The sequence below is a fragment of the Puma concolor genome, chromosome C1 (genome assembly GCF_028749965.1).
Source record: "Puma concolor isolate L17-30 chromosome C1, mPumCon1.1.hap2, whole genome shotgun sequence".
In the NCBI taxonomy this organism is placed as follows: Eukaryota; Metazoa; Chordata; class Mammalia; order Carnivora; family Felidae; genus Puma; species Puma concolor.
The window spans coordinates 36,521,341-36,547,681 of record NC_141674.1 but is presented as its reverse complement, the minus strand read 5'-3'; the positions used below and the strand labels follow the sequence as shown (position 1 = coordinate 36,547,681).

Here is a 26,341-nt window from a genome sequence, read left to right as displayed (position 1 = left end):
AACTAATGCTATCCAACTTCAAGACTTACTATAAAGCTGTGGTAATCAAGACTGTGTGGTACTGGATAAAGGAAAGACAGATTAATGGAACAATATAGACACAGAACAGACAGGCAGAAACAAAACCACATACAGTAAACTGATCTTTGACAAAAGAGCAAAAGCAACAAAACAAAACAAATTAAAAAAAAAACACAATCTTTTCAACAAATAGTGCTGGAACAAGTGGACATGCACAAGCAAAAAAAAAAAAAAAAAAAGAATAGATATAGACCTTCATAAAAACTCAAATGTATCACAGACCTAAACCTTGATGACCCTGGCTATGGCAATGACATTTTAGGCACAACACCGAAGGCATGATCCATGAAAGAAACAATTAAGTTGGGTTTTCATTAAAATTAAAATTAAAAACTTCTGCTATGCAAAAAAGAATAAGGCAACAAGCCAAAGACTAGGAGAACATGTTTGCAAAAGGCCTCTGATAAAAGACTGTGATCCAAAATAATACAAAGAACACTTAAATCAATGATAAGAAAACAACCTGATTAAAAAACAAGCAAAAAATGTGAACAGACACGTCACCAAAGATGACGACAAGTAAGCATATGAAAAGATGTTCAGGGGCACCTGGGTGGCTGAGTTGGTTAAATGTCCGACTCTTGATATCAGCTCACGTCATGATCTCACCAATCAAGAGACTGAGCCCCGTGTCAGGCTCTGCACTAACAATGTGGAGTGTGCTTGGGATTCTGTCTCTCCCTGTCTCTCTGCCCCTCCCCTGCTTGTGCAGGCGCTCACTAGTTCTCTCTCTCTCAAAATAAACATAAAAAGATGTTCAACATCATATGCCATTAGGGATATGCAAATTGAAACGAGATACCACTACAGACCTATTAGAATAGCCTAAGTCCAAAACACTGATAACATCAAATGTTGGTGAAGATGTGGAGCAACAGGAACTCTAACTCACTGCTGGTGGGAACACAAGATAGTACAGACACTTTGGAAGATAGTTTGGCAGTTTCTTACAAAATTAAACATACCCTTAACCACATGTTCCAGCAATCAAGCTCCTTGGTATTTATCCAAATGAACTGAAAACTTATGTCCACAAAAACTCTGCACACAGATGTTTATAACAACTTTATTCATAATTGCCAAATTTGGAAGCCACCAAGATATCCTTCAGTAGGTGAACGGGTTAATAAACTGTGGTACATTGGACAATGGAATATTATTACTCAGTGCTAAAAAGAAATGAGCTATCAAGGCATGGTAAGACATGAAGGACTCTTAAAATGCATATTACTAAGTAAAATGAGCCAATCTGAAAAGGTCTCATACTATATTATTCCAACTATATGACATTCTGGAAGAGACAAAACTATGGCAACAGTGAAAAGATTAGTGGATGCCAGGGGTTGGAGGTAGGGAGGGATGAAAAGGCAGAGCACAGGGAGTTTTTACATCAGTGAAACTATTCTCTGTGATAATACAATGACAGATACATGTCATGTACAACACCAAGAGTGAACTCTAATGTAAATTATGGAGTTTGAGGGATAATGATGTGCCAGTGTAGGTTAATCGATTTTAACAAATATACCACTCTGGTGCAGGATATTGATAGTGGGGGAAGCTATATGCTATGGGACAGGGTATATGGGAACTCTCTGTGTTTTCTGCTCAATTTTGCTGTAAGCCCAGAAACTGTTCTAAAAAACAAAATTTATTAATTAAAAAACAACAACAACAACGAACTAGAAAGGTTCTATTTCCAGAATTACTAAGTACCTACTAAACTGACCTTGTAGTAGTTATAATCTACTTACACATAGTAAGTATTTAATAATAAATTGAACTGTATGGAATAAATAGACCTACTTTCAAGTCAACAGGCCTCACATTACTCAACAGATTCCAGACTTAAAATTAAAGTTGAAGGGTCTTAGGACATCCTGTGGACCCAAATATCACGATGTATTAAGACTGGAGGATATAATCTTATGTGAAGTTTGATTTGCATGGAACAATCAGTGCTGCTTTTCTCAACATCTAGGTAAGTAGAGAGTCTACAGCCATGAATTGGGCTTTTAAGTCAATTCTTCCCTGGGTCTGAGGCCCACCTGGATTTTCTACAGTGATCTGGGGAGAGATGATGATGATGACAGGTCACATTTATGGAGTACAAACTATGTTACACGTATTAACTCAAAGCTAGAGTCTACAGCCCTAGGCAGGCTGAAAAGAGCAGAAGATGTTCTCAATCAAAGCCACTTGAATAGGGAAGATTTAGTCCTGAACTCTAACTGCCAGGAATCTAAATAAAGAGACAATCATCTCAGAGAGGAGCAGACACTAGTAACATGCACAGAATTCACATTATAGTTATGAAATAATGTATAAGGTCTACACAAGCTAAATTTATTTCTATAGATGAAAAGGCCAGGTCAGAGATCTATGCTGTTTTTACAAAGTTCCAGTGTAGAGTGCACATAACCCAGTCAATTTGAGGGGGAACATACCTAAACACAATGAGAGCTTTACTTTACAGGCTCAGTATGCCTCCAATTCCCTGGTCCCCCCTGTGCTCTTGTGGTGTCTTCTAATATGAGAGTTAGTGTTTGAGAGTTTTATTGATTTCTGGAGAAGGGCCATGAGCACACTGAACAGCTGGATTTGAGCCCAGTAAAGTGAGACCTTTGTCCCAAGGACAAAAATCAATTTCAGAACCACAAGACTCTCATTGTACTTAGACAACTACTCCACATGCACCCTCATTTTCCTTCCTCCAAAGACACAGTAAACTGTGAGAAAAGAGACAAACCCAAGTGAAACAGGTCTGTCTTATCTGGCTTGATGATGAGCTGTTTCACTGCTGTGGTTTTTGTTTTTTTAATGTTTATTTCTATTTTTTTTCTATTGTAATCTGTACTTTTATGCTATTTTTTTTTAATTCTCTTTCAATTCCTAAACATACATCCTTACTTGAAATATTGCCCTATGCTCTGTGGACAATTTACAAACACTTAAAATATTTTCCAGGAAAATTTCATTTCATTTCAACTTGTGAATCCTTTAAGCCTTTTTTCTTTTTTTTCTTTTTTTTTTTTTTTTAATATCCAAGTTAGTTAGCATACAGTGCAATAATGATTTCAGGAGTAGATTCCAGTGATTCATTTCCTATGTATAACACCCAGTGCTCATCCCAACAAGTGTCTTCCTTAATGCCCCTTGTCCATTTAGCCCATCTCCCCACCCCTAACCCCTCCAGCAACCCTCAGTTTGTTCTCTGTAAGAGTCTCTTATGTTTTGTCCCCCTCCTTGTTTTTGTATTATTTTTGCTTCCCTTATGTTCATCTGTTTTGTATCTTAAATTCCTCGTATGAATGAAGTCATATGATATTTGTTTTTCTCTGACTAGTTTCACTTAGCATAATACCCTCTAGTTCCATCCACAGAGTTACAAATGACAAGATTTCATTCTTTTTGATTGCCGAGTAATACTCCATTGTATATATATTCACCACATCTTCATCCATTCAGCTGTCAATGGACATTTGGGTTCTTTCCATACTTTGGCTATTGTCGATAGTGCTGCTATAAACATTGGGGTGCATGTCCCCCTTTGAAACAGCACACCTCTATCTCTTGGATAAATACCTAGCAGTACAATTGCTGGGTCATAAGGTAGTTCTATTCTTAATTTTTTGAGGAACCTCCATACTCCTTTTCCAGGGTGGCTGTACCAGTTTGCATTCCTACCAGCAGTGCAAAAGAGATTCTCTTTCTCTGCATCCTCGCCAACATCTGTTGCTCCCTGAGTTGTCAATTTCAGCCATTCTGACTGGTGTGAGGTGGTATTTCATTGTGGTTTTAATTTGTATTTCCCTGATGATGAGTGATGTTGAGCATCTTTTTATGTGTCTGTTAGCTATCTGGATGTCTTCTTTGGGAAAGTGTCTATTCATGTCTTTTGCCCATTTTTTTCCCTGGATTGTTTTTTGGGTGTTGAGTTTGGTAAGTGCTTTATAGATTTTGGATACTAACCCTTTACCTGATATGTCATTTACAGACATCTTCTCCCATTCTGTTGGTTGCCTTTTAGTTTTGCTGATTGTTTCCTTCGCTGTGCAGAAGCTATTTATTTTTATGAGGTCCCAATAGTTCATTTGTTTATTTCTATTTTTGAAAGAGCACAAGCGGGGGAAGGGCAGACAGAGGGGAGGGGCAGACAGAGGGGGACAGAGGATCTGAATCAGGCTCTGTGCTCACAGCAGTGAGGGCTTGAACTCACGAACTGTGAGATCATGACCTGAGCCGAAGTCAGAGAGACACTTAACCGCTGACCCACCCAAGTGTCCCGCTTTGGTACTTTTATTGCCCAAAGACTGACAAGGCCTATGGCTTACCAAACCCAGGCAGCAAGCTCTAAGTGGCTTCCCACAGTTTCAAGCCTGCTCCATTTCCATTACCCCTAGGTCTGGAATTTCCACTGTAAATAATGTAGCAACGAACAATGTTTAACCGTGCAGCAACCCCTTTAGCAAACGCTCCCCTGGGATGCAAAAATACATGTCTAGGCTAAAATATATGTCTAACTCAAATGAAGTCTTCTGCCTTATAATTTTTTTATATTCCTCAGTCATAGGTAAATAAATCAGTCCTCATACTGGCTAGAGGAGCTCACGTTCCAAAAGGAGGAGAGTCTGAATACATGAGATCATTTGCTTCAATTTCAGTATGTGAAATCAATACCAACATAAATATTCCTCTCACTTTTGTTGACTCCTTTTCTATTTTTTATGAGTTTATTTAAAAAAATTTTTAATGTCTATTTTTGAGAGAGAGAGAGAGTGAGCATAAGCAGGGGAGGGGCAGACAACGAGGGAGATACAGAACCCAAAGCAGGTTCCAGGCTCTGAGCTGTCAGCACAGAGCCCGACACAGGGCTCAAACTCACAATCCATGAGATCATGATCTGAGCCAAAGTCAGACACTTAGCCGACTGAGCCACTCAGGTGCCCCTGTTGAATGCTATTCTAACAGAGAGAAAGTTATCAGGAGTTCCATGAAGCAGAAAACCATCTTTGTGAGAACTTCCCCTTGGCCATGGTAGGACAAAATGTTAATGAAGCCCTCTTCACATGGCCCCAGATGACTAGAATCGTAACACACTCTCAGTATACCAGAACAGAGGCCATGAACCCAGGATACATACCTGGCCCCAAGATATGTACAAGACCAAAAGAAAAGGTGGTAGGTTAAGGCAAGAAACACCTAAGTCAAAAACAGACTGAACACATTCTCCCATAGAAAGCATGCCCATGAATTCTGTATGCCTCAGTCAGCCACATGAAATGACAATGTGATGTGCTGAACTACACAAAGTGAGAAGTAGGAAAGAAATTAGGCGTCACTGACCACTCTTTTCATTCTGCCTGTCCTTTTTATCATTCCACCTTTCTTAACCTTCAAGCACTCACCTGTGTGGCCATGGAGTGGTGAGTGTGGCCGTGGTAGTGTAGGTGATGTGCTAGAGGTCACAATCAAACTCTTACGGTTACTTGTCCGACAACTGCAATGAAAACACAAATGTCAGTTATAACAGGGGCCCACCTTGGGCTCAAGGAACTTAAATGGCTATTGAAGAACAAAAGGGTGACACCATTACATGAGCTGAGCAGTATACCACTTTCAACTGAACCAGGTCAGCAAATCCTGTTTGCCCCAGAAAGATTTCATAATTCATTGTGTTCCACCTTATAATAATTTGTCACCGTCTTGACTTTTGCATTACTACTGCACTTTTCCAATGTTTAGATTTTGCTTCCCAAGAAAACACAAGGAGCTCCTCTAAAGGTAACAACCATGTCTTAAATAGTTTCTAAAGAAGAATGGTCATGGTAAATTTGATTTAGAAAACAAAAAATACAAGTCACATTCTCATATCTCATAAAAATTAATGTTCTTGCCATAAAAATAAAACCATTAACTTAACCTGTGAAATTTATTTCTTAAAAACTGCTTAATCACTGAATGAAATAATACTTTCATTTCACCATAAATTTTAGAACAGACCTGGGTTCCTTCTAAAAACTCTTTCCATTACATGTTAATGCCTGAGGCTTTTTCTTGTAGTTGGGAGAAAAACAAAGCATGATGAAAAGCCACCTTATGCTGTACCTGCCAATGAAAACTGTATATAAATTTATTTGAAAGGCAATTTGGGAAGCTTGCCATTTATATTCATCCAAATATTTACCAAATACCTACTTTGCACTAGACAGTGTTCTAGATGCTAGGGAAGCAACAAGAAACAAGAGAAAGTTTCTGTCCTCAAACTGGCGTACTGCTTGAAGAAAGACAAAGATAGAGGAGTGGAGGGAAGGGGTAGAATGTTCAAGAAATAGTAAAGTGGGTGACGGGAGGGGAGAATGACAGGAAAAGGAATAGCTTATAAAGGCTATGGGGGTAGGTCACAGCCAGACTCTGTAGGACTGGTAGACGGTCATAAAAAAACTATTGGAAATGTCAGGAGAAACTACTGAAAGGATTGAGATCAATCTCAAGAATGCAATTATGATTAGAAATAATAAATACTCTTTCCTAAGAAACCATGAGGACGAATCTAATCATGTCTTACAGCCCTCATTATCTCAGTCACCATCATATCTCCAAGCTTCGCTTTCTCAATTTGACACAGTCTCCCTCTATTCTCTGATCTTCCAACAAAAAAGCTTACACTGTGCCTCCCATGAACTCATTCTGTCGTCAGCAAACTCCCTTTATTCTCAACTTCTTTGTTCAAAAATCACTTTAAATTCTAGTTCTAATTAAAACTTGGCCCAACACACACACACACACACGACACCACAGTCCTGGTGAAATCCCAACACTTTCAAACCCAGCTTTCCATCTATTTTACAACCGCACTCAGGCAGCTGAAGATGACTAAAGAAAAATCCAAAATCATGCTGGCTACTGTCTCTTTATATTTATGATGATAAATATCAAGTGGGTCTCATTAACCATACTACAGTCACCTAGGCAATGTGTGCTCTCCCTCCCCCCCCCCCCCTCCAAGACAACTAATTTGCACCTTCTCTCCAAACCTCTAGTACTCCTTCCCCAAATCTCATCCTCATATGCTGACTTTGCTTTTTATCCAACTGGGTGTAAAAAGAAACAACACAAGGGGTGCCTGGGTGGCTCAGTCAGTTGAGTGTCCAACTTCGGCTCAGGTCATGATCTCACGGTTTGTGAGTTTGAGCCCTGCGTCAGGCTCTGTGCTGACAGCTCAGAGCCTGGAGCCTGCTTCAGATTCTGTGTCTCCTCTCTCTCTCTCTGCTCCTCCCTTGCTCACACGTTCTCTCTCAAAAATAAATAAAGATTAAAAAAAACCCACAAAAATATTTCATATTCCTGATCTACAAATCCACCAACCTAAATTTGTACCCATATACTCATTTCTTATCTACAACAGCAGAAGGAAGACCATACTCCTATTGAAGGCAACTCCTTGAATCTCCTCCTTAAGAAGTCTGCACCTCCACTGCCCTCCCTCTCCTATGCCATGAATTTCTACTTCCTACTGAACCATTCTCATCATCATAAAAACATGCTGTCATTTCTTCAATCTCAAGAAAATAAAAAGAGGGGTGCCTGGGTGGCTCAGTCAGTTAAGCGTCCAATTTCGGCTGATGTCATGATCTCACGGTTCATGGGTTCGAGCCCCGCATCAGGCTCTGTGCTGACAGCTTAGAGCCTGGAGCCTGCTCTGGATTCTGTATTCCTCTCTCTCTCTGCCCCTCCCCACTCAGGCTCTTTCTCTGTCTCAAAAATAAATAAACATTAAAAAAAATTTTTTTAAAGAAAGAAAATAAAAAGAAAATCTTTCACAGACTTCCCTGACTTGTGCAGTTCTTTCCTCCCCTGTTTAGGAGAGAGTCCATGTAGGTAATTCTGTACTTGTCACTTTCACACCTTCATTTCCTATTGTCTTGTTAGTCCATTCTAAACAGTCATCCCCATCTTTGCCATTAAAACCACTGTTATCAAAATCACCAGTGATTCTGACCCTCATTTCATGTAACCTCTCAACATCATTTGCAGTTTCAACTCCCTCTTTAAAAAAAAAAAATTGGGATATAATTTGCATTCAATAAAATATATAGATCTTAAGTGTTCTGTTCAATGAGACAATTATATACCTCCATATAACATCCAAAACAAAAGACGGAAATATTCTATTACCCCAGAAATTCCCATGTGACCCTTTTCCAGTCAACCCCCTCGTCCCTCAACTACTTTCTTCTATCACCATGTTATTAATTTTGTTTTACTGGATCTCCTATAATTAGAATTGTACACCATGTATTTTTGTGTGTGTTTGGCTTCTTTTGTTCAACCTAATATGTGTAACTCTTCCTGAGATACTTTTCTTTGTTTAGTTTCTGGGACCTGATGATTTCCTGGTTTTCTTCCTCTCACTAGCTGCTCATATTTTATTCTCCTTTACTTGTTCCTTCTCTTCCTGACCTCTAAATAATTTAGTACTGAGGCTCAGATGTGAAATATCTTTTTTCTCTCCCTATACACACTCCCTAAATGATTTTTTTCCAGTTTTCCAGTTTTAAATCTTTGATGTTGATGATACCCAGCATTTTATTGCTGACTCTGTGCTCTCTCCTGTGAGTGCAAGACTCATATATTCAAGTGCCTATTTGACATCTCCAACTGGATGCCTTAAAAGGCATCTCAAACTCACACTTCCACAACAGAGCTCTTGAATTTCTAAAATCTGCTACTCCTCCCTACATTGTACTATCTCATTGTATGGAACCACCATTCCTCCAGATGCTTAGGCAAAAACCTATGAATCGTTGCTTATTCTCTTTTCTTCACACCCACATCCAAAACAACCAGCAAGTTCTGTGGAATTATACCCTAAAAATATATCCTGTGTCCAAGCCATTCTATTTCCAATACTACCACTACTTCAGTTAAAGTCTATAAGATATTTTTTTAATTTTTTTTAATGTTTATTTATTTTTGAGAGTGGGGGGAGCGAGGGAGGGAGGGAGGAATAGAGGGAGAGGGAGACACAGAATCCGAAGCAGGCTCTGAGCTGTCAGCAAAGGGTCTGATGCAGGGCTTGAACTCACAAACTATGAGATTGTGACCTAAGATGAAGTTGGATGCTTAACTGACTGAGCCACCCAGGTGTCCCAAACTCTATAAAAGATTTCTAAATGATTTTCCTTCCACTTTTGTTCTTCTTACTCATTCCCCTGCCCCTACCAGTCTTTTCTTCACCTCAGCCATAGTAATATTTTAAAAACCATAGATGAAATTATGTGAATTCCTTGTTTTAAAACCCCAATGGCTTCCCATCATACGTGGAATATAATTTGGACTCCTTACCACAGTCATTCAAATTAACCCTACTGTAAAGAATTTTGGGGGGCACCTGGGTGGTTCAGTCAGTTAAGCATCCAACTCTTGACTTCAGCTCAGGTCATGATCTCATGGTTGTGAGATCGAGCCCACGTCCAGCTCTGCACTGAGGGAGCAGAGCTTGCTTAGGATTCCCTCCCTCTCTCTGCCCACCTCTCCCCCTAGCTCACGTGCACACTTGTGCACACATGCACGTGCTCCTTCTCAAACTAAATAAACCTAAAAAAAATTTTTTTTAAGAATTTTTTTTTGGGGAGCACCTGGGTGGCTCAGTCAGTTAGGTATCCAACTTTGGCTCAGATCAAGATCTCTTGGTTTGTGGGTTCAAGCCCCACATCACTCTCTGTGCTGACAGCCCAGGGCCTGGAGCCTGCTTTGGATTCTATGTCTCCCCTCTTTCTCTGCTTCTTCCCCACTCATGCTCTGTTTCTCTTTCTCTGTCTGTCAAAAACGAATAAGCATTTAAACAAAAAGGTTTTTTTTTTTTTTTAAATTAAGGATCTTAGGTTTTCTTTTTTTTTTCCAATGTTTATTTATTTTTGGGACAGAGAGAGACAGAGCATGAACGGGGGAGGGGCAGAGAGAGAGGGAGACACAGAATCGGAAACAGGCTCCAGGCTCTGAGCCATCAGGCCAGAGCCCGACGTGGGGCTCGAACTCGCGGACTGCGAGATCGTGACCTGGCTGAAGTCGGACGCTTAACCGACTGCGCCACCCAGGCGCCCCTGGGTTTTCTTAAAAAGAATCATACCTATGCTTATTCAATCTCTTGTTCTAAGGACAAGATCTAAATATTCTCAAGAAAATAAACTCTAGACCCTTCAAGTTCTGAACATGAGACATTTTACAGAATGTACATATGAAATTATACTGACCATTGAAAAGCTTACCCAGATCAAAGGAATCCTGAGTAGAAAGATATCTCAGAGACTTCTGTACTTCAGGTCACTATTCCCTCAACAGTTACCCTTCCCTCCTTGACTTACTCAGTTTTACCCAATTTTTAGAAAGTATGAGCTCAGATTAGGTTTTATGTGAATTTTCCTTTATTCTTTCAAGCAGAAAAATGTTTCTCTTCCTCGCACCCCCTTAGCACTTGTGGCTTATCCTACTCACAGTCTTAGTGTCACTGTGGTACACTAGAAAGAGATAGGACTTTGCAATTAAAAGATATGAGTTTGAGATTGGCTGTTTGACCTTGAACAAGCCTCATATTTCTCATGCTCTGGTGTTCTAAAATATAAAATGAAGATAATATAAACCTTATGTGTCATTCTGGACTTTTCTCTTTCTTTTATATATCAACCCATCATAAATTTTGTCGGCCTTAACATCAAAATATATCCAAATTCTGATCATTTCTTACTTCTTTCACCATTACCACCTTGGACCAAGCTACCATCATCTTTTATTTGAATTAAGTAAAATAGCTTCCTCACTGGTATTCGTGTTTCCACTCTTGTTCCCTTGTAATCTATTCTTAACAAAACACCCTTTAAAATATAAATCAGAAAAGACTTCCACTTCCAATCATGATGGAATAACAATATATTTACCCTCTCACCTTATATAACTAATAAGCTGAATTAAAAAAAAAAAAAAAACAATCTTCAGACATTGGACAAGTAGTAATTCAGGACAGTGATCGCTAAGAGAAGGGATTACCTGAGGTTACTATCTGAAAAGACCTCCCAGCAACAGTGCAGGGAGGACGTGACCTGCACAGGGCCTGTCAGTGTCCCTGAACTGAAAAAACTACCCAAGAGAAGGAGGTGAAAATTCCTCAGTGTATACATAGGATTAGGAATAGTTTGTGTTCCTACCAGTCAGAAGGAGAAAACCTGGTAATTCATGGTACAGCAGCAAGAAAATATTAGTCCCAAATGTTACTCTGGTCTTACCTAACAAAGCTTAAAAGCAATCCTTAAAAAGATCAAACTATTTCCAAGTAACTTAACTGTGTCCCAGAACAAGGCTCAAAAATATGGAAAGCAATAAAAAATGACATACCTGATAAAGGGTTAGTATCCAAAATATATAAAGAAGTTATAAAACTCAACACCCTCCCCAAAAAATAATCCAGTTAAAAAATGGGCAGAAGACATGAATAGACATTTTTTCCAAAGAAGACATCCAGATGGCTAACAGACATATGAAAAGATGTTCAACATCACTCATCATCAAATTAATACAAATCAAAACTACAGTAAGATATCACCTCAAACCAGTCAGAACAGCTAAAATTAATAACACAAGAAACAGCAGGTGTTGATGAGGATGCAGAGAAAGGGGAATTTTCTCACACTGTTGGTGGGAATGCAGACTGGTGTAGCCACTCAAAAACAGTATAGAGATTCCCCAGAAGGTTAAAAAATAGAACTACTCTATAATCCAGCAACTGCACTACTAGGTATTTACCCAAAGGACACAAAAATATTAATTCAAAGAGATATATGCACCCCAATGTTAATAGCGTCATCATCAACAGCCAAATTATGGAAAGAGCCCAAATGTCCATTGACTGATGAATGGATAAAGAAGATGTGGTGTGTATATGTGTGAATATATATATATACACAATGGAATATTACTCAGCCATAAAAAAAGAATGAAATCTTGCCATTTCTTTTTTTTTTTTTTTTTTCAACGTTTATTTATTTTTGGGACAGAGAGAGACAGAGCATGAACGGGGGAGGGACAGAGAGAGAGGGAGACACAGAATTGGAAACAGGCTCCAGGCTCTGAGCCATCAGCCCAGAGCCCGACGCGGGGCTCGAACTCACGGACCACGAGATCGTGACCTGGCTGAAGTCGGACGCTTAACCGACTGCGCCACCCAGGCGCCCCAAATCTTGCCATTTCTAATGATGTGGATGGAGCTACAGAGTATTATACCAAGCAAAATAAGTCAGACAAATATCATATGATTTTACTCATGTGTGGAATTTAAGAAACAAAACAAACGAACATAGAGGGAAAAAGAAAAAAAAGAGAAGAAAACCAAGAAACAGATTTTTAACTATAGAGAACTGATGGTTACCAGAGAAGAGGTGGGTGGGGGGATGGGTTAAATATGTGATGGGGATTAAGGAGAGCACTTGTTGTAATGAGTACCAGGCATTGTATGGAAACATTGAAATCATTCAATTGTATACCCGAGACTATTATTACATTGTATGGTAACTAAATGGAATTAAAAAAAAAAAAGGAATATGTTCAGCATATAAGCTAAAATTCATAGTTGTATATATAATAAAAAATTACTAGACACGGACAAAAGCAGGAAAATATGACCCATAATTAAGGGGGAAATCAATAGACCCAGAAATGACACAGATGTTAGAATTAACAGAATATTAAAACTGTTATTATAAATATATTTCATATTTTCAATAAGGTATAGGAAGGTATGAACATGTAAAGGAGAGATTATAGATGACATTTACAAACACACAAAAAAACTTCTAGAGATTAAGAGTCTCAGATGAAAATTAAACTGGATGGCACTAACAGAGATGAAGCACTGCAAAAGAAAAGATTAGCGAATGTAAGCATAGCAAGAGAAACTATGCAAAATGAAACAGAGGAAAGAGAATTTTTAAAAATGGAAAGAGCAAAAGTGAGCAGTGGGACAACTTTAAGAAGACTAGATGATTAATTAGAGTCTCTAAAAGGGAGGGAGGGACATAAAAAATATTTGAAGGAATAACTGCTGAATAATTTCTAAATTTGATGATAATTATAAACTCACAGATCCAAGAAGCTCAATGAACCCCAAGCACAAGAAGCATGAGGTGGGGCGCCTGGGTGGCTCAGTCAGTTAAGTGTCCAACTCTTGATTTTGGGTCAGGTCATGATCTCCTGGTTTGTGGGATTGAGCCCCACATCAGGCTCCACGCTGACAGCATGGAGCCTACTTGGGATTCTCTCTCTTCCTCTCTGTCCCTCCTGTGCTCATTCTCTCATAAATAAATAAATAAACTTAAAAAAAAAATAGAAACATGAGTAACCAGTGTACATCATAATCAAATTACTTAGAACCAGTGATAAAATCTTAATAGCACCACATAGAAAAATTATGTAAAAAAAAAAAAAAGAAAAAAAAAAAAAAGAAAAATTATGTAATACACAGAAGCACAAAAATAACAATGACAACAGATTTCTCATTAAAAAAGATGCAAGCCAGAAGACGGTAAAGAAACATCTTAAAGTACTGAACCCAGAATTTAATACGAAGCAAATATATCTCTCAAAAAGGTAGTCAAAATAAAGACTTTTTTATACATACAAAAGAAGAACTAATTCATTACCAACAGACCTGTACTATGATAAATATTAAAGAAAGGCCTTCAGGGAGAAGGACATGACACCAGATAGAAATCTGGATCTACACAAAGGAAAGAAAAGCACCAGAAATTGCGAATATGCGGGTCAATATAAATCACTTGTTTTTATTTTTAATATCTCTTTACAGGATAAGTGAGTTTTTTGGTTTTTTTTTTTTTAATTTTATTTTTTTCAACGTTTATCTATTTTTGGGACAGAGAGAGACAGAGCATGAACGGGGGAGGGGCAGAGAGAGAGGGAGACACAGAATCGGAAACAGGCTCCAGGCTCTGAGCCATCAGCCCAGAGCCCGACGCAGGGCTCGAACTCACGGACCGCGAGATCGTGACCTGGCTGAAGTCGGACGCTTAACCGACTGCGCCACCCAGGCGCCCCTGGGATAAGTGAGTTTTAAAGGAAATATAATTTACTGTGGGCTTTACATACATATGTAGATATAAAATGTGGGACAGCCACAGCACACAGGCTGGGAGGGAAGAATGGAAGTGTACCATTGTGAGGCTCTTACATTAAATGTGAAGTGATATACTACTTGAAGGTAAACTGCGACAAGTCAAAATTTTATATCTAAACACTAATGCAACTACCAAAAAAAGTATAGTTAATAAGACAACGAAGAAAATAAAATGAAATCATAAAATATACTCAATCCAAAAAAAGGCAGAAAAAGGAGAAAGGAAAAAACAAGTACAGCAGGACCAAAAAGAAAACAAATAGCAAGATAATAGACTTAAGCCAATTATACCAATAACCACATAAAGTATAAGTGTACTATACATACACTGTCAGATTGGACAAAATAGCGGGACTAAACTATATGCTGTTTATTATTTGTGGCAGCCAAACCTAGAAACTACCTCAAATATCCACTGACATGAATGATAAATCATAATACACCCATATAGTAGACAACTACTCAGCAATAAAAAGGAATGAACTACTGATTCACACAGTGGATAGATCACAAAATAGGCTGAAAGTAAAAAGAAGCCAGACATAAAAGAGTACATACTGAATGATTCCATTTATATAAAATTTAAGAAAATGCTAACTAATCTACAGTGACAGCAGATTAATGGTTGCCTGTCCAGAGGCAAGGGAGGGATTATAAAGAGGCATGAGGAAATTTGGGGGACTTATAGATAGGTTATCTTGACTGTCATAATGGGTTCACAGATGTATCCACATATCAAAACCCATCAAATGATATGCTTTAAACATGTATAATCTATTATGCTTCAATCATACCTCAATAAAGTTCTAAGAAAAAAAATTTTTATAATGTTTTTTATTTATTTTGAGAGAGCACAAGCAGGCAAGGGGCAGAGAGAGGGGAACACAGGATGTGAAGCAGGCTCTGTGCTGACAGTAGTGAGCCTGATGTGGGGCTTGAACTCAGGAACCGCAAGGACAAGACCAGAGCCGAAGTTGGATGCTCAACTGACTGAGCCACCCAGGTACCCACTAAATTTTTTAATATAAGCAGTATCAAAGTTACTCTTCTGCTTAAAATTCTCCCTGTCTCACTGAGAGTAAAAGTCAATGCTCTTATAGCAGCCTACAAGACTTTATGTGGTCTGGATCTCCATTTCCTCTCTCCCTTTTACTCACTCTATTCCAGATACATGGGCCTCCTCCCTTTCCTTAGAGTATGCCAAACCTTTACAAATGATATTTCCTTTGCCTATGTTTGCTCAGATAGCCTCATGGCTTGAACCCTCACCTCCTTCTGTCTTTGCTCAAGTGCAGTCTTCTCAATGAATTTTCCCCGAGTCATTCTATTTAAAATGTAATCTCCTCCCCAAACTCTCTATCTCCCTTTCACAATGTATTTTCTCAACAGAACTTACCACTATCTAACATACTATATATTTTGCACATATTGTTTGCTGTCTCTCTTCCCATTAAATAAAAAAAAATTTTTTTAATATTTATTTATTTTTGAGACAGAGAAAGGGGGAGGGGCAGAGACAGAGGGAGGCATAGAATCCGAAGCAGGTTCCAGGCTCTGAGCTGTCAGCACAGAACGTGACACAGGGCTCAAACTCCTCAACTGAGAGATGATCTGAGCTAAAGACTGACGCTCAACTGACTGAGCCACCCAGGCACCCCTGTCTCTCTTCCTATTAGAGTCTAATTTCTAGGGGAGCCTGGGTGACTCAGTCGGTTAAGCATCTATCTTTGGCTCAGGTCATGATCTCACAGTTCATGGGTTCAAGCCCCGGGTCAGGCTCTGTGCTGACAGCTCAGAGCCTGGAGCCTGCTTCAGAGTCTGTGTCTCCCTCTCTCTCTGCCCTTCCCCTGCTTGTGTTCTTTCTCTGTCTCAAAAATAAACAAACATAAAAAAAAAAAAAAAAAAAAGAATCTAATTTCTAGGAGGCCAGGCAGGGGCTTGTGTATGCTTTGCTTACTGCTGTATTCCTCAATTCCTAGAACACTGCCTGGCACATGGCAGGCTCTCAAAATGTACTTGTTAAATGAACGAGTGGATGAATATGCTTTGTTACAAGGATTAAAATAAAAGAGGATACTTGTATACCTGGCACATGAAAGATATATCAAACCACTATGTTTAAACTTCTTGTGTATGAAAATGGAGATCTCTTGGCACTGCAGGGACAGATAATTGATTCTAACTTCATTTGCCATGATTTTTTTTAAATTTAAAATAAAATCCCCAACACTAAAGATCATATTTCCAAGCCACATGCCTTTTTATGAAGGTACACATAATCTCAATTGGCAAATCTGTGACAGCTGCCAGGGGAAAAAAAGGTCAGACATCCTGGTAAAGATGCCATGACTCAGCTGAGATACAAAACAAGGAACCGGCTAATTTTTGCATTTCAACAGGCTCTGGCCATTTCCCCAGGATCCTAGAAAATAAAGAACAGGTCTTAATTCCTTCATCCCAGTAACACAAAAGTACTGGATGTTTACAGAATCAGCCATGCTAACTCTCAGCTGATGGGAGGAAACCTAGAAGCCCCCCTGAGCTGATGCTCTGTTGCCTATTGCAAAGACTGTGTTAAACCAGACTGCTGCTCAGTACTATCCCAGTCACTTGGTCACTTGAGCAAGACCTGACATTTCATCCTATAAGCTTCACACAGTCATCTCAGTGGATGGTGGTAGCAACAACTAAAGCTGTGCCATCTCTTTGATACCATCGAATTATGGCCACATTTGGAGAGATCCCAGCCTTCAAAAATTCCTCCTTCCATCTATCTACTAGCAGGTATTCAAATCTGACCCCTGCTTCCCTCCTTGCAGGAGCTGCTATAAACTCATTTAGGAGGTCTGCTTCCCAGTCTGAAGCAATACAGGGTACAGAGTAGGATGCATGGTCTGCAGACTCCTTATACATCTCCAAACCCCAAATCCCACAAGTCCAAGTGCTCCTAGAAACTTGAGAACTCTGTAATTGGCTAACACATGGCTACTTCCCTTCAGAATTTAGAATGAGGAAAAGGCCACTTCTGGTTCATTAAGTATGATCAATAAAATATAGAAGAATTTGGGGTCATTTAAGTAAGGTCAAGTACTTCCAGATGTTATCTCAGAGTAACAACCATGATAATGTCCCTATAAAGACTGAAAAGCTAGACTTGCAAATTCATTCTATGAGGTCAGCATTACAAATAAAAACACTACAGATAAAACCAGATAAAAACACTACAAAAAAAAACAAAACAGGTCAATATCTCTGATAAACATAGATGTAAAAACCCTCAACAAAATACTAGCTAATCAAATCCAACAATACATTAAAAAAATCCACCCACCACAATCAAGTGGGATTTATTTCTGGATGCAAGGGTGGCTCAATATTTGCAAATCAAATAACCTGACACATCACATAAACAAGAGAAGGGTTTAAAACCATCTGATCATTTCAATAGATGCAGAAAAAGCATTTGACAAAGCACAACATCCATTCATAAAAAAAAAAAAAAAAAAAACCCTTAGCAAAGTAGGTTTAAAGGGAATGTACCCCAACATAATAAAGGCCATATATGAAAAACTGAGAGCTTCCCCCTAAGATCAGGATGTCCATTCTCACCACTTTTATTCAACACAGTACTGTAAGTCCTAGCCACAGCAATCAGACAAGAAAAAAAGGCATCCAAACTGGTAGGGAAGAAGTAAAACTTTCACTATTTGCAGATGACATGATACTATATATAGAAAACCTGAAAGAGTCCACCAAAAAACTGCTAGAATGGATACATGAATTCAATAAAGTCACAGGATATAAAAACAACAAACAGAAATCTGTTGCACTTCTATGCACTAATAATGAGGTAACAGAAAGAGAAATTAAGAAAACAATGCCATTTATAATTGCACCAAAAAGAATAAAATACCTAAAAGGCCTGTATTCTACAAACTATAAAACACTGATGAAAGAAATTAAAGATGACACAAAATAATGTAAAGATGTTCCCTGTTCATGGACTGGGAGAACAAATACTGCTGAAATGTCCATATTACCCACAGCAATCGACAGTTTTAATAAAACCCTATAAAAATGTCAACAGGGACGCTGGGCTGGCTCAGTAGATACAGCATGTGACTCTTGGGTTTCAGGGCTGTGAGTTCGGACCCCATGTTGGTGTGGAGATCACTTAAAAAAATAAAATCTTTAAAATTTTTTTAAAATGTTTATTTATTTTTGAGAGAGAGAGACACAGAGTGAGCAGTAGAGGGGCAGAGACAGAGAGGGAGATGCAGAATTAGAAGCTGGATCCAGGCTCTGAGCTGTCAGCATGGAGCCTGACGTGGGGCTTGAACTAACAAACTGCAAGATCATGACCTGAGATGAAGTCAGACGTTTAACTGACTGAGCCACCCAGATGCCCCTAAAAAAACAAAATCTTAAAAAAAAATTTTTTTTTCATAGAACTAGGAGAAATAATCCTATATTTGTATGGAACCACAAAAGACCCTGAATAGCCAAAGCAATCTTGAAAATGAAGAACAAGGGGAGCCTGGGTGGCTCAGTCGGTTAAGCGTCCGACTTCGTCTCAGGTCATGATCTCATGGTTTGTGGGTTCGAGTCCCGCATTGGGCTCTGTGCTGACAGCTCAGAGCCTGGAGCCTGCTTCTGATTCTGTCTCCCTCTCTCTCTGCCCCTTCCCTGCTCATGTTCTCGGTCTCTCAAAAATGAATAAATGTAAGAAAAAGAAGAACAAAACTGCTGGTATCACAATCCCAGATTTCAACATTTAATAAGATATAATACAAAGCTGTAGTAATCTTAACAGTATGGTAATGGGGCGCCTGGGTGGCGCAGTCGGTTAAGCGTCCGACTTCAGCCAGGTCACGATCTCGCGGTCCGGGAGTTCGAGCCCCGCGTCAGGCTCTGGGCGGATGGCTCAGAGCCTGGAGCCTGTTTCCGATTCTGTGTCTCCCTCTCTCTCTGCCCCTCCCCCGTTCATGCTCTGTCTCTCTCTGTCCCAAAAATAAATAAACGTTGAAAAAAAAATTTAATATATAAAAACAGTATGGTACTGACACAAAAATAGGCACATAGATCCATGGAACACAATAGAAAGCCCAGAAATAAACCTATGATGATATGGTCAATTAATCTTTGACAAAGAGACAATATTATACAATGGGAAAAAGACAGTCTCTTTGACAGTGGTGTTGGGAAAACTGGACAGCTACATAAAAAAGAATGAAACTGGAGGCGCCTGGGTGCCTCAGTTGGTTAAGCGTCCAACTTGATTTCGGCTCAGGTCACAATCTTATGGTTCATGAGACTGAGCCCTGCAGAGCCTGCTTGCCATTCTGTCTCTCCCTTTCTCTCTCTCTCAAAAAAAATATTTAAAAAATAATAAAACTGTTTATTAAAAAAAGAATGAAACTGGACCACTTTCTTACACCACACACAAAAATAAACTCAAAATGGATTAAAGATCTAAATTTGAGACCTGAGACCATAAAAATCCTAGACGAGAGCACAGGCAGTAATTTGTTTGGCACCAGCCAAGGCAACACTTTTCTAGATATATTGCCTGAAGCAAGGGAAACAAAAGCAAAAATAAACTACTGAGGCTACCCCAAAATAAAAAGCTTCTCCACAGCCAAGGAAACCATTAACAAAACTAAAAGACAATCTACTTAATGGGAGAAGTTATTTGCAAATGATATATCCGATAAGGAGCTAATATCCAAAATACATAAAGAACTGATACAACTCAATACCAAAAAAATAAAATAACCCAACTTTTAAAAAAGCAGACATAAACAGACTTTCTCCAAAGAAGACATACAGATAGCCAACAGACACATGAAAAGATGCTCAACATCACTCATCATCAGGGAAATGAAAATCAAAATCAAAGTGATACCACCTCAGACACATGTCAGAATGGGTAAAATCAAAAACACAAGAAACAGTAAGTGTTGGGGAGGATGTGGAGAAAAAGGAACCCTTGTGCACCGTGCACTGTTAATGGGAATGCAAACTGGTGCAGCCACTGTGGAAAACAGTATGGAGGTTCCTCAAAAAATTAAAAATAGAATTACCATATGATCCAGTTATTCCCTACTGAGTATTTACCCAAAGAGTACAAAAAGACTAATTCAAAAAGATATATGCACCCCGATGTTTATTGCAGCATTATTTACAATAGCAAAGATATGAAAGCAACCCAAGTATCCATCGAATGATGAATGGATAAAAAAGATGTGGTGTGTGTGTGTGTGTGTGTGTGTGTGTGTATATATGTATGTGTGTATATATGTGTATATATATACACACACACACACATATACATACACACACACACACACACACACACACACACACACACAGAATGGAATATTACTCAGCCATAAAAAATAATGAAATCTTGCCATTTGTAATAACATAGATGGATCTATTGGGTAAAATATTAAGTGAAATAAATCAGAGAAAGACAAATGCCACATGATTTCACTCATATGTGGAATTTAAGAAACAAAACAAATGAATAAAAAAAGAGAGAAACAAAACCAGAATCTTAACTACAGAGAATAAACTGATGGTTACCAGAGGGGAGGTGGGTGGAGGGATGGATGAAATAGATGAAGAGGATTGAGTGCATTTTATTAGCGATGAGCATGGAGTAACGTATAGAATTGTTGTATCATGGGACGCCTGGGTGGCTCAGTTGGTTGAGTGTCTGACTTCGGCTCAGGTCATGATCTCACAGTTCAAGCCCCACCTCGGGCTCTGTGCTGACAGTTCGGAGCCTGGAGCCTGCTTTGGATACTGTGTTTCCCTCTCTCTCTGCCCCTAACCCACTCGCATTCTGTCTCTGTCTCCCTCAAAAATAAATAAACATTAAAAAAAAATTTTTTTAGAATTGTTATATCACTATATTGTACACCTGAAACAATTATAACATTGTAAATTATACTGACTTTAAAAAGTGAATGAGTAAATAAATAAGAAAACAAAGACTGAGAAGGTAGAGTGGGAGAAAAGTGTGTTCGCTCAGTCAATAAAGGGTGCTGCTTAGTTAGAAATAAATCCGTTATTTATCTCTTGCCTAGATTATTTTGACAGCTTCCTAACTATTCTCTCTGGTTTACTATTGTCTCCTATTCCCAGTCTCTTCTCAACACAAGTAGTCACAGTGAAAGCATCAATCAGATTATTTCACTCTGCCCAAAACCTTCCAAAGGCTAATTTCACATGGAGATCACAAGCTAGAGTAATTGCACTAATTATTCCCTCTAGCTGAAATGCTCTTTCTGCAGCAATACAATGGCAAAAATCCCTTACTCTTTCAAGACCTTACTAAAATGTCACCTACCCCATTTCCCTATATGATACTGTGACCTGCTCTCCCCTAATCCCCCTTACTCTACCTTTTCTTTTTTTTTTTCTTTAGATGACAGCTCTTCTTGGATTAATCAAGTAGTTTTTTAACCCTGCTTCATTGATTTGGAAATTATACACTGTTTTATTTTCTTTTTTAAAAAAGTTAAAGTTTTAACAAGGTTAGCCAATATCTCAACCCTTCTATACAAAATTAGAGAATCCTAACTCCAATTCCTTCCTATTCCCTTTCAATTTACATATTATTTGCTCCCGTATTTTGGGTCTAGCTTGCTTTCATATTGCCAAATTAATAATTATTATTGTTTTACACAAGAACTGCTTGCTTAGATTTACTCATATATTTTCCAATTTCTTTGCTCAGCATTTCCTCTTGGATCTCGCTTAGCAATGATTTCAGTGAGAATGTGATACTGATCAACATTCTCAATTTTGATGTTTGTCTGAAAATGTCTTTATTTTGCTCAATGACTTCCAATGATAATTAAGCAGGTATGGAATTCTACAACCATTTACTGAGAGTGACTTTTTTCTCAATATCTTAAAGACATTATTCTATTGTTTTATGGCTCCCCCTATTATTACTGTTAAGGAGCTTGCTCTTAGGATTACTGCTCCTTTGTAAATAATTTTTTTTCTCAAGTTCCTTTTTTTTTTTTTTTTTTTTTTTTTTTTACCATTAACTTTGGTGTATAGATATAATTCACATACCACAAAATTCAACCTTTTCAAGTACACCGGTCAGGGGTTTTTAGTATACTCACAAGGCTATGCAACCATCACCACTAATTCCAGAACATTTTCATGAAGACCCAAAAGAACTCCTTTAGCCATAAATAATCACTCTCCATCCCCCATTCCTCCCCCACCTCCCTTCCCAGGAAATGACCAATGTACTTTCTGTCTCTATGGATTTACCTATTCTGGATATTTCATAGAAATGGAATAATACATTATATAGTCTTTGTGTCTGGCTCCTTTCAGTTAATGTAATGTTTTCCAGATTCATCCATATTGTAGTATTTATCAATACTTCATTTCTTTTTATGGCTAAATAATATTCCATTGTGTGAATATGCCACATTTTATTTATCCATTTATAAATTGATGGACACTTGGTTGTTTCTATTTTTTGACTTTTGAAAATAATATTGCTATGAACATTTGTATGTATATCTGTCTTCAATTTTCTTGGGTGAACTTCCTCCCTGAACTCATTTATTAGAGTTCTTTTAGCTTTTGTTAATTCTTGAGGGTTCTCTAGCTGCTTTTAAGACCTCTCTTTTTATGGTTCTGCAAGTTGACTGCAATGTTTCTAGATGGAGATTTATTTCTGCTTATTGTGCTTCATGATGTTACTTTATTTCTAATCAATTTTGGAAGGTCTCAATCATTATCTCTATGAATACTGCCTTTCCCCCATTTCTCTATATTTTGTTGGACATTCATATTGTATCTTCCATACTTCTTAGCTCTCATTCATACTTTACATCTTTCATCTCTGTGCTGCACTCTAGATAAAATTTTACTCACTTTGGGGGCACCTGGGTGGCTCAGGCGATCTGACTCTTGATTTTGGCTTACATCATGATCCCAGGGTTGTGGGATTGAGTCCTACATCAAGCTCAGCATGGAACCTGCTTGGGGTTCTCCCTCTCTCTCCTTCTGTCCCTCTCTCCTCCTTGTGCTCTCAAAATTTTAAAAATTAAAAAAAAAAAATAGGGGCACCTGGGTAGCTCAGTTGGTTAAGCGTCTCACTTCCGCTTGGGTCATCTCAGAGTTTGTGACTTTGACTCCCACATAGGGCTCTGTGCTGACAGTGTGGAGCCTGATGCAGATTCTCTCTCACCCTCTCTCTCTCTGCTCACCCTCTCTCAAAAATAAATAAATACTTAAAGAAAAATTTTTAATTAAAAAATTTACTAACTTTGTCTATGGCTTTACTATATAACCTGTTTTCAAAGTTTTCAAATTCAAGGACACAATATATTTATTTACTTTTAAGTTTATTTAAGAGGGAGAGAGAAAGAGAGCGCACACATGAGCAGGAGAGAACAGAAAGAGAAGGAGAGAGAGAATCCCAAGCAGGCTCTTTGCTGTCAGTGTGGAGCTTAATGCCGGGCTCAATCCCTTGAACCGAGAGACCATGACCTGAGCCAAAATTAAGAGTCAGATACTTAACTGACTGAGCTACCCAGCCGTCCCAATGACAACATATCTAATTTCTTGAATTCTAATTTGCATTCTTCCCAGATACGCCTGGTCTTTTTTACTAAATATATGTGTTTCTTCTCTTGTGTCTCCTTTTATATTTTTATTCATTTTAAATATACTTATTTTATGGGGTGCCTGGGTGAGCATCTGGCTTCAGTTCAGGTCATGATCTCGTGGTTCGTGGGTTCAAGCCCCGCATTGGGCTCTGTGCTGACAGCTCAGAGCCTACTTCGGGCTCTGTGTCTCCCTCTCACTCTGCCCCTCTCCCACTCATGCTCTTTCTCTGCCTCTCAAAAATAAAGAAATGTAATAAAAAAATATTTTTAATATACTTATTTTATAATCTTTATCCATAATGCTATTTTCCAAAGTTCTTAGGCTTATAGTTTCTTTCCTTTTTTAATTTGAGAGAGAGAGAACACGGGGTTGGGGTAGTGGGAGAAAGAGAGAGACAGACAGACAGACTCTTAAGCAGGCTTATGCTCAGTGCAGAGACCAACTCAAGGCTTGATCCCATGACCCTGGAATCATGACCCGAGCCAAAATCAAGAGTCTGACGCTCAACCAATTGAGCCACCCAAGCATGACTGTTTCTTTTTTTCTATTGAATCTCAGTTGTGGTGAATCGTTTTCTTTATGATCAGTTTCTTTTGTACTATGAAATCACTTTCAGTGTGGCTTTGTTTATGGGAAAGTTGTACTATGTGATTTGAGGGTGTGTCATTTAAATGAAATTTTGAGTTTCTAACAGACTTGTCAAGGTTATTACCACCTAGAATCACTTCCTAGGCCACATATACACTATAAACTCCAGGCCCCAAATTCACTTGAATAAAAGCCCTACAGTTAAAAATTCTCAAGGGAAACTTTTTAATTATTAATAGCCCTATTTACACAGATGAGACTAAAGAAATTTTCATTTCTCCATGCCAGTGGGTAAACTGTTTTCTTAGTCCACTGGGGGCAAAGTCCTTTGAGGGTCCTAATTATATATGGGGTCTCAATTCTATGGTACCTTAGAGTCTCCTTACCCAAAACAAGCTTAAGGCCTTATCCTCTTTCCCCTAAAGGAAATCAAGACCAGTACACCTCCTCACTAGTCCCTTTCTTAGAAGTTCCAACACTGGTTTCCACCATTCAGGTACTGTTTTTTTTAGAATTAGGTCCTGTGGCATTTTCTTCACAATCTACTGAATTTGGCTATGCATGTAAAGCAATAATCATAATAGCTAATATTTATTAAGTGCTAACCAGGCACTGTTTAAAGCACTACATGTAGTATCTCATACCCTATGGAGTAGGTATATTATTATTCCCTTCATACAGATAAGGAACTTGAGGCACAGACAGGCTAAATAGCTTGCCCTAAGTCACAATAAGGTACTAACATTCTTTGAAACCTAATGTAATTTACATCTCTTTGCTCTGGGACTTTCTTAATGTGGAGCTCCATTCTAAAGATGATTAAGGGATGCCTGGGTGGCTCAGTTGGTTAAGTGTCCAACTCTTGATTTCAGCTCAGGTCATGATCTCACAGTCATGGGATCAAGCCCAGCATCGAGCTCTGCACTAAGTGTGGTGTAGAGCCTGCTTGAGATTCTTCCTGCCTCTCTCTCTGACCCCTCCCCTGTTTGTGCTCTCTCATTCTCTCAAAATAAATAAATAAACTTTATATAATAATAAAAAAAAGATAATTCAGAAGGCATGTATCCACAAAAACAAGGGCATGATTCAGTTGATAGCAGATTATAATAGCCAAACCTAAAAGTCTCAGCAACAAGGTCCTGCAATGATACCAACTTACAGTGAAAAGAAACAAACAAAGGTCTAATGCTCAAATGTCAATGTCCAAGGTATCACCACATGGATTTAAAAGACCCAGAATGCAGGGCACCTAGGTGACTCAGTCGGTGAAATGTCTGACTCTTGGTTTTGGCTCAGGTAATGATCTCACGGTTCATGAATTCTAGCCCCACGTTGGGCTGTGTGCTGACAGTGCAGAGCCTGCTTGGGATTCTCTCTCTCTCCGCCCCTCCCTCTCTCTCTCTCTCAAAATAAATAAATAAACTTAAAAAAAATTTTAAAACACCCAGAATGTTTGGAATGAACTGATACTTTTAAAGTAAAAAACATGAGAAGAGGGGAACCTGGTCAAATGTAGATCAGTGTAATGTCCTCCCCTGGAATTGTGTAACATAGTGGGAAGATTCTCTAACATGACAGTGGCAACATGTCTCCACTCCCAGTCTCAAGATGAAGAAAGAGTTGCCCACCACACCTTAGTAAATGTGCCCACCACCTACATACCAGATAATTCTGTCACTGGTGACTGTAGGTCACATTCCCAGAGGTCTAAATAAATAAACCTGATAGTAGAGATAGGAAAGAAATTTAAAAGCCCTAGACTGGGGACTGCTTCAGAATTTGTTTATTCTAAGCATGTCTGTATTTCCAATGCCTGGGACAATGGCTGAACCACAG

General features: G+C 38.7%; 1 protein-coding gene across 12 annotated transcripts in view; it reads right to left on the bottom strand.

The window, feature by feature from the left end:
- The window catches only part of MAST2 (microtubule associated serine/threonine kinase 2), a 224,107-nt gene that overhangs the window by 44,991 nt on the left and 152,775 nt on the right, over positions 1 to 26,341 (bottom strand). For all 12 annotated transcript variants that reach the window (XM_086716844.1, XM_086716847.1, XM_086716852.1 and 9 more), the window contains one exon: positions 5,490 to 5,581. In XM_086716844.1, the coding sequence (XP_086572970.1) occupies positions 5,490 to 5,581 (92 nt within the window). The remainder of the gene's footprint in view (positions 1 to 5,489; positions 5,582 to 26,341) is intronic.